The following is a 10,174-nucleotide window of genomic DNA, read 5'->3' as shown; positions in this document are numbered from 1 at the left end:
TAATGGACGTTGAATTTACCGTGTTCTTCATTATAAGGATTAGTAACAGACATTTTAATAATAACTAAACATTTAACTCGTAAACACCTTCCATAATGAAATTTTCATTAAGGTTATATTTTCTGTGTTCAGGAAGTCCAAGTTGTGATCACAGGTCACCTGGAAAGTATATAGTATGTTTACTGTTTACGCCTTATTCTTTTGTGCAATAAGATGTCAGCAAAATCAATTGCTCTTTGTGTGTCCAGTTTTTAATTTGGGCTGAAATTTATATAACCAAATTATGTAACTGTTCTTCTCTGAAAATACAAAGTGCTAACAAATAACATTCTCGGAAATAGAGACTTGGAAATTATAGTGACATTTCAGATAAGGATGTATTCTTGGATTGTATTATTGTGATCAAGCTAAAGACTGCTGGCACATCACCATGACGCGGGCTACCACAGTCACATTGACAATTCCAGAGATGGATCCATTTTAGAATACCACTAATTATTGTTCATAGTTTTATTCATGAGGACAGTTATTTCAACTTCTACGATTATTTGGGATTTATTTCGCAATAAGTAGGATATTTTATCATTTTTGAAATAGTCTTGGTAAAAAAATAATTGCTGAATTATACACAACTTGTGGGCTCCTACATAGCTCTATTACTTTTTCAAGCCCATGGGGTCTAAATATTTGAAACAAACTCAGAGCATATCATATTTATAACTTTTGTCCCCGTTTGCATATTTGTTTTTACAGTGATTAATTTGTTTAAGTATCAGGCATCGGTTTTTCGTAAATCGAGTAATCAGTCAGTTATTACATAAAGGTGCAAAATCATGCCTAACCGTATTTACTGTATGTTACGGCCGACTGGATTAACTTTGAAGACTAGCCGCTGTCATATTTCTTAATATCATGCATTTGTTTTATATGCTCAAGTTTGGATGATCAGTAATTTGAGATCGGAAAAGTTCAGTGTATTAGGTGTTTGGGTCATGTTTAGTAATACGTTTTACATTCTGGGCCGCAGGCGGCCAAGTGCTCTTAAGAGCTCACTTTTAGCGATCATTCTAATCTCATCTCTCCGATTCTTGCGTTCGGCCAACGTGGGTATCTAAGAAACCTTGCCAGCATCTTTCTGTGGGTCAGTGGTTCTTACCGAAGTTTTCCCAGATTGCCCCACGAACAGTTTATACGGCCTATGTGGTTATTGCGTCCGCCTCTTATGCAGGAGGTTGCGGGTTTGATCCCCTGCCTAGTCATATAAAAGACTCAGAAAAATGGTGTTTACAGCTGCCTCTCTTGGCGCTCAAATGAAATATTTTCTGTTTATACCACTGGACGTGGAATTCTTTTGAATTGTTAAATTCGATGTAGACTTGTGAGAAGATACATCGTTTCACACTTTCTGTATACATGACCTATATATTAATACATATGAAGATCTGTCTATTATTATAAATGTAAATAGTGCTTTAGACTGTTCTATTTTCTGCACAACATATGCATAATGGTTACCTGTTGTCTACATTTCTACAGCCAATATATGCATACATCTGTAGGATCAGAAAATATTATAAATATTTAGAACAAAATCATCATCCCAGTGGAAAAATGAGTCAACATAAACACTTATTGACGTTTGCGAATGCATTAAATATTGTTTATGTTCCAATAATCTTTGGACTAACAAACTGCCTTTTTCATTCGAATCATGGTGTGCTTAGGCAACAATGTCTCTGATATTCTTACATATACGATACCTGATCAGTTTCAAGATTGGGTCTATTGAACACTGTTTAAAATGAGTATGCATTATTAACACCAAACGTATTCAGTGGCTAAACTGTTATTAAGGGTAATAGTGGCTACCAAACTAATATGTAACCAAGACTGTATGTGCTACCTATCTAGATTTTAGTATCCGACGCATTAGGTGAGTACATAAATTTTACACGATTAAAACTGTCATTAATGATTATTGTATTATAGTTTGCTAAGGACTTAAAAGACAAATTGACTCAACACAAAGGTTACTTTATGTAGCTGTTGCACGTTAAACCTTTTGTGTGTATTTGTATGCACTTCGTACTAAAACAAAACAACTTAATCGCATACATTTCACTCCTTATATAATGCGCAAATAATCTTCAGACCGGACTTTGTTGTACGTCATTTAAATCGAACATATATATGTATCTGTGTGTGCGGAGGGGTGAAACAGATACAAAAAATTAGGTAGAGGTATATCAAGGATCAGTTACCGCTTCCTATTTAAAATGAAATATTACATAAATTGACTATATATATATATATATATATATATATATATATATATGTGTGTGTGTGTGTGTGTGTGTGTGTGTGTGTGTGTGTTTATGTGTGTACGGACTTGTTTTTCTAGGTTTCAACGACATGGGCTGCTCCTCGTCCCTCCCACATTATGATCATGATAGAGTGAGGTTAAAGTCGAGGTCATCGGTTCTTGGCGACGATAGCAATACAGCGATAGAAAATGAAAAACATTCCAATCCAGAGGAATATTTAGAAGACTGTTTACAATGGCTGGAAGAGAAAAATGAGAGAAAGGATATGGCAGAAAACGAGATTCAAAACAGAAAAGAACGTGTTTTTGGTCTCTTGAATATGACGATTGATAGAATTTGCAAAATTCAAGATCCATGGCATGCTGAGGAAAAAGGTAGAGATGATTTATGTAACACCTTCAACTTGATTAAAAAAATATATTGGATGATTGAAAAGATCGGACCATTGTCTATCGACCTTGTTAACAAATACAGGCGTGAAGCCGGTCAGGAACTTTCAAAAACAAAATCCATCAGCGTGATATGTAAAGTAATTATGGGTGGCTGGCACGAATGTTACAGAAAACAAGACGACATGGTTGAAGCCCCCTCTTCTGGCCTAATGCGGGCAGCTTTTTCGGCCTTGTGGAATTTTTCTGACTGCTCTCCTGAGGTCACGTACGATATTGTCGCAGAAAAGATCTTTTTAGAGACTTTAAAAGAAATCATGATGTCACATCTTCGAACACACAGCCAAAATATGAACAAGGTAAATATTGTATCACACTCACAACATGTCTGTCTTCAGCAGAGCAGTGGGAGAAATGTGGAATGTATTGTGTTCGGCTCGACATTTCCTTACTTTTAATCCAAAGGAGGATTTTGTGTATCATATTTAATTTTATTGCAATGAAGAGTTTGAGAAGATAAATAGTAAAAGCACTCATTGAACTGGTTTATAAGAAACATATACTTGATCCATGCTAACCTTTAATATTCAGATTTACTATGAACAGATTATATTCCCGTCAGTATCCAATAACAGCAGAGGATGTTCTTGTTGATTGTATCGACTTCCACCTTGCAAAGTCTGTTCTGTGTCTAATCGATTAAAACATGTTTTATAAGAAAAATAGGTCTAGGAAAGTATACAGGAATATGGTTTATATTAATACTTTTACCATGTGTTTTAATAGTTTTAGATTCAATTACTTATATCTTAATCTGATGTTCTGAAACAACTTTACCTGTTATATTTTATTTCAAAATGCATATCTGCACGTAGGCCAAAGAGATTGCTTTTATTAAATAGTGTAGCAAGTGTATGACCTTTACCGATTTTAATATCTGACTTCTTCGTGACACTATAGAGATATGATTGTGGATATGGGCCATTAAATTTGATACATACATAACTATGTCTTAGTCAATGGAAGTTTATTTGTTTCCATCTTCACTGTTCATATTTATTTCTCTCTACATGAACTACATTTTAGATAATATTCCCCATCCACCTTTTCTTTTAATCCCAGTAACCAACGTTGGTCAAGTATCTCCACGGTTCTGTATTGTAAGAAACAACACTCTATCCTAGTGAACTAGTGAAATTCATAGTGAAATTTCATTATTTAATCAGAAAATATATTTGACGAACTTAAATCAGTATATTAATAAAGTTTATTTAGGCTAACAGGTTGCAATAGAAACATTATTAACTTTATATTCGGAATATTTTTCAGGACGATGACTACCATAGCTGGTTGGTTTATGCAAGTTTGTCTATCATTTATAACACGTCTCAAGTGGAAGAAAACGTAACCCCTTTACGTGATGCTGGGATAGTGGCAGTTATTACGATGTATCTGGATGTTCAATACGATAGAGCACGCTTTACAGCATTAGCTACCCTAGCAAATATAATAGACGAAAAAGAAAGTAAAATTCTGCAAGATAAACAGGACTTATTCCAGTATTTTTTGAAAATATTGGAATATGCATTGTTGGAACAACAAACCCATAGATGTCCAACGGAGAAGGGGATGCCTTTATCTGCGAAGGAGTGCACTATGAGTAAGTGTTCCAGGAAAAATGGTTAGAAATGTTAAAGCATTCTTTCCAGTGGAAGTCGCTTTTTTAATTTTTGTTGAAATTGTTTTTCTGAGAAATTAAGGCCAGAGAATACGAATGATAACGTCCGTTTCACTGCAACAGTGTACAGCCGTTACGTTAAATCTCAATGCTACCCCCCCCCCCCATCGGTTCTTGACTTAAATTATCTTGGCAAAATGTTTTTTAGAACCCTGAATACAAGGATGTTATCGTGTTCAAGTCTTTGATACCGAGGACAGTCTGTTAGTTCACGCTTGTAAAATGAGAAGTGTATTTAAGACACGTTTTATGCAAAACACACGCATACTAATCCTCACCATGTACATAATATGTTACGTCCGTCACATCCACAATAAAATGATTATAAACCATTTCCTCGTCCACGCTGTTTTTCATCTGCGTTATCCTTGGCCTCAGCCAATCATAAATTGATAGCTGTTCATTTTAAGAGGTGATTAAAATAGTCGTTCAACTTCGATGCAAAATTCGAGTGGGAAATAATATCCCTATTCTTTCACAAAGAACACTGTCATTAGTTTCATGATGGCATTTACTTCCCCGATTTTTGGGACTATATTTCATACAAACAAACCTTACTGAAATGGATGATCTCATACATAAATATACGTAATGCCATATTAAACCTGATTTTACCCCAAAGAACGGAGATACAACTACAACGTTTAAAGCAAGGATACTGGACCTTTACCTGGGTCATACAATATTTTTTCATCTAAGTTAATTGATAAAGAAGTTGATCATCTACACCTACGTTTCTTAAAGAAGAAACATGCAAACCAATTTATTCTTAACATTGATGCTGACTAGGACATTGTTGCAAACTACATTGCATATTATAAACCGACACTTATTGGTGCCTTGTGCACTTTTCTGGCTCTTTATCCGCCAGTAAATATACTAATTCGACATGAAGCGACGACCGGGAAGGACGAGCTACCATGTAAAGAAGCAACATGTTATATTTAAATATATAAACGCCGCAAAATCTTACAGGTGCTATAGTAGCTACAAAAGATAAAATATCATAATTTTTTCATATAAAAATATGTTATTTCTATTGAAACCTTTGCGTCATTATACTGATCGCCAATATTGTTTGTTATGTATTTCTTTAGTCCAGGGGTACCGTGCGTGCATCAGACCGTTCGTACCACAGTAAGACGGTTCATGCCTTCTGTATATATCAGTAGTGAAGGGGGATACATTACGTACAATGGAAATTAGCATTACAGACCCCCTTGGGAACATATACGTACAATGGAAATTTAACATGGCGAAAAATCGTGGGAACATATACGTACAAGGGGAATTAACATGGGAATAAATCGTGGGATACTATACGTACAAGGGGAATTAACATGGGAATAAATCGTGGGATACTATACGTACAAGGGGAATTTAACATGGGAATAAATCGTGGGTCACTTTACGTACAAGGGGAATTTAACATGGGATTTTTTTTTTAAATTTTAAAAAAAGGGGTAGGCAATTCAAAGGCTATCTCTTTTCGAGAAATATGGGGGCCCTGAAAAGGGCCTTTGGGTTTTTTCTTCTTCTTCTTTTAACTTCTTAACTTCTTCCACCATCCTCTTATTTTGTCCATCATTCCTTTCTTCTTTTTCTTTTCTGTTTCCGGCAACCAGTCCGGGTGGCCCATGGCCCGGAACTTCTCTTGGATTTTCATCCAGTTTGTGTTCAGTTTTTCTAATTCATCCCTTTTTTTTCTATTTTCTTCTTCTTTTCTTTCCTTTGACCACTTTTCTTTGATCTTCTTGACCTCTTCGGTCAGCACATTCCTCATTAGTTCTTCAGCTTTCTTAAGTTTTTCTAACCCCCACTTCGCGAAACACCAATCTGTCCATTCTACAATGTCTTCTAGAAAGCACCTTGCATTCGTCACATGATCTATCGCTTCTTTTAACTTACCCACTTTGACATACGGTGGGTTAATTAAACCTCTGATTCTCTTCTCCTCATCCTCTATCATTTCTTTTACAATATTTACGGATAAGTGGAGGCTGGTTACTTGTCTTGAGACGAAGTCTTTTGTCACTGCATACCTCCATTCCTGTTCAACCCTTTCTACTACACTCAATCCATCTACCATCCAATACCAACTTCCCATAAGATCGTTGTATAAAGCTGAAGCTGCTGGCATCTTCTTGTTTGCTTATTCCGTAGAATGGGTTCCAATGGCCAACACTGTTAGTTTTATACTCAAAGCGCGAACGTGAAGGAAAACATCCCCTAAAAACATAAAATTGATCTTACCTAGATCATGACCCAACAACGCGCGGACGTGAAGGAAAACATCCCTTACTTTCTCATTTCATATAATAAAACCCTAACTATACTCTTCACATACGCTAAGAAACCCATAATCTACTATTCACACAAACATACCTGAGCTCTTACAAACACAAACACACAAACACACAAACGCATACCCTCACACTATCTTAAAAAAGAGTTAGTGTTTATATACACACTACTCTACCTACACACATTGGCAAATTGATCGTTATTTCTTTTCTAGAGTATTGGGTAGCCCTGAAAAGGGCTGTTTTTTGAACTCCTGATGCACCTATCTAATGGTTGCACCGTCCTGGCCTGGCGCCACACACGCATCTTCTTCCCCAGTCTTCTTTCACTTTTCTTCTGGGGAGCGCAGAGGGAGGATGATTCGCTTCAACACCCCAATCCTCTGTTTCGGGAATATTGAACGACATCCTCTCTTCTCTTTTCTTTTCCTCTTCTTCCCTCTCTCTTCTCTCCTCCTCTTCCTTCTTTACTCTTGCTTCTTCTACTATAGCCTCCGCTGATAGTTCGTTTACTATGCGCCTGGCATATTCCAGGTGCATCTGGAGTTCTAACAGTTTCACTATTCTGCTATTCATTCTTGTTTTGATCAATCAACAAGGGTAGCTTGACTGCCCAGCGAGTTTCAATTTATACTGAAAGCGCGGACGTGATGGAAAACATCCCCTAAAAACATAAAATTCATCTTACCTAGATCATGACCAAAAAAAACAACAACAACGCGCGGACCTAAAAGAAACACTCACTCACTTTTTTATGCTACCCATCACTATTATAAATTTTTTTATAAATCACTTCAATAGACTATCCACATACTCAAAGCAATCCAATCTAACCCAAAATATACACCTCTAACAGCCAAAAAAACAAACATCATTTTAATCTACTATCCATACCAACTTACTTAACCACTTACTAACACAAACACACAAATACATACACTTCCACTATTAATAAAGAGTTAGTGTTTATTTTCACACTACTCTACCTACACACATTGGCAAATTGATCGTTATTTCTTTTCTAGAGTATTGGGTAGCCCTGAAAAGGGCTGTTTTTTTGTTTGCTATGGCATTCTTTTTTAGTTTCTAAGAATGCGATGTCCTCTGAGGATAGACTTTCTGGCGATAGGTCTGCTTCTTCGGAAAGAGAAGAAGAACTCTTTGGTGTCGATACGACAATCGACAAAGCCTCTGTCAGGTTCAGGTTGCTGCTGCTGCTGCTGCTGTTGCTGTTGTTGCTGCTGTCTCTGAAGTCGGTACTTCTCTGTCCATTCTTCTTTCTCCCTGTTCATTTCTTCTCTGAAGAGCTCTTCTACCAGGTCTTCAGTGACTTTTAACATTCTCACATTCTCTATTTCTTCTGGCTTCGGTATCAGACTGTGTCTGACCCTATGCAAATTCACGTACGCTTCGTTGAGCTTAGCTAGTTTGGAGCACATCTTCGTAGGAGGATGAGTCGACAATGGATGGTTAGACTGGAAACAACCCCGGTTCTTAAAGTCAAAGCGCGGACGTGAAGGAAAACATCCCCCACACGGTTTTCGAGCCGCAACGTTTAGTGAGTGTCATGAGAGGGATAGTAAGAAATCAAAGAGCATCAATCCAACATTCTTCTAGCTAAACAAAAGACAAAGACATTTTTTCAAAACACAACATTTTTTATTCAAAAATCACTTAACACTAAACAACAACATTTCTAACATTTTTTAACAATAATCCAACACTATAGCATCAAACAATTTTTTTTCAAAACACAAACATTTTTTTCTCAATAGACAATCTACTTTGAACAGGGCTGACAACGTTGTGAATGAAATTGTGATTTCCACTGTTGGAAATCATTAGGCCATTGATGGACACTACGTTTCCTAGCTTGAGACAAAAGATAAGCATAATGGTCACAAAACCATCGATCTACTTTCACATCGTTTCTAGCAGAAGAACGAGGATCAAAATGAGTCACTAAATGTTCTAAGGAATAGCCCAGGCTGCGATGATGCAGAAAATACACACAGTACTGTCCACACACCAAGGAATCTGTGCCTTGTAATTTCACGTTATTGAATCGGGTGGTTTGAGCATTTCTTCTCATAAAGTCGATGATATCGTCTTCCAAAGGGGGCAATCCGTACGAATCGAAATATTCCACACATCCTTCTTGAGGAAAGTAGACGGCTACCCAGTGGGTTCCTGGGAGATGACTGTCGTCCGTGTTGATCACGTAAGCTTGATGGTCTTTAGGTTTGCGATGAGGGAGTTCATCTTTAGCACAGACGACAGGATTCCAAGAAGCTGTATAAGAACTGTGGTTCAAAAGGTAATAAAGTTCCCAGGTATCCATTGATTTGTGTGTGTTTTTTTCTTCTTCTTCACAGGTAATAATAAGTCGTCAATTCGATCCTGACTTTTTGCTTGAAAATGTCTGACGAATAAACGGTTATTCGTTCTGTTTCCTCACTCTGATTCAGGAGAGCTTCGATACGATGGATCTCTTGAGTGGTTAATGGTGGACAAGAATGTTCACGCAAGTCATTATACCACTGGTGCAACACGTCTTTGTTCGAGATGAGACTCCAAGCTTCATCCAGATACTCGTCCAATTTTTCTTCTTGACTCAACATCAGGCATTTATCGTGTTGAATTTGACTGGGATGATCGTTTTGACATCCATAGCAATTTTTCTTGATCCATTCCGTCATTTTGTCGACCAAGTGTTTGGCAAAACAGGAGACTAAATGGGTTTCTTGTTCTGGCCATCTTGACTTCATCATGATCACTTCTTCTTTTTCCACGGTCTCCTTACATTCCATGTCTAAAGTTTCTCCACTAGGTAAAGAGGGATAACAGTCTTCCATGACTTCTAATAGTCTAGAATGACTTCTCTCAAACTGTTGATTTCTATCGTATTATCAAATTCTGCATACAGGATGACGTTCAACGTTACATCATCATCACCGATTCTGTTTCCAAACTGAATTTCCACACGAATCTGGCCGGATTTTATAGGGTGGAAATGTCCCTCGTCGCTGCCTTGGTCTGGAGTGAAATCGAAAGCCCACAAAGCATAGCCTCCGTCATAATCGTCGTACGTAATGCCGTGACTGGTGTTGGTTCCTAACTGTCCCGTGGCTTCGTACAGGGACAAGTACGATCTCAAGTAATTCTTCTTCTCAAAGTCGGGTTCGAAAGGTCGGGTACACAAGGTCTTGCCATCGCGACTGACTTCGATTTTCTTCACGTTGAAGTGATGAAAGTTGAAAGGATTTTTAGTGAAGGCTCCGTTGAAGGCTTCATTCGAGACCATGCCAACGATCAAACGTTTGGGTAGCTGTCCTTGGAACAGATGATCTTCGATCATGGATCGCTGTCCCTTGGGAATGGTGAAAGTTTTCACTTCCACGCGTCGTATGGGATACTTGG

The 10,174-nt window shown here is 37.4% G+C and overlaps 1 protein-coding gene across 1 annotated transcript in view; it reads left to right on the top strand.

The window, feature by feature from the left end:
• The first annotated feature begins 1,798 nt into the window (after positions 1-1,798).
• LOC149789814 (uncharacterized) overlaps positions 1,799-10,174 on the top strand; it is a 40,506-nt gene continuing 32,130 nt past the window's right edge. Inside the window, exons 1-3 of the mRNA XM_089971806.1 lie at positions 1,799-1,933; positions 2,402-3,072; positions 4,043-4,373. Coding sequence (XP_089827932.1) covers positions 2,413-3,072; positions 4,043-4,373 — 991 coding nt within the window. The 5' untranslated portion in view covers positions 1,799-1,933; positions 2,402-2,412. The remainder of the gene's footprint in view (positions 1,934-2,401; positions 3,073-4,042; positions 4,374-10,174) is intronic.

Source organism: Sinohyriopsis cumingii, chromosome 10, assembly GCF_028554795.1.
Source record: "Sinohyriopsis cumingii isolate HCF-2022 chromosome 10, ASM2855479v2, whole genome shotgun sequence".
In the NCBI taxonomy this organism is placed as follows: Eukaryota; Metazoa; Mollusca; class Bivalvia; order Unionida; family Unionidae; genus Sinohyriopsis; species Sinohyriopsis cumingii.
Note: the sequence above shows the minus strand (reverse complement) of the source record. Positions and strands in the feature narration are given on the sequence as shown.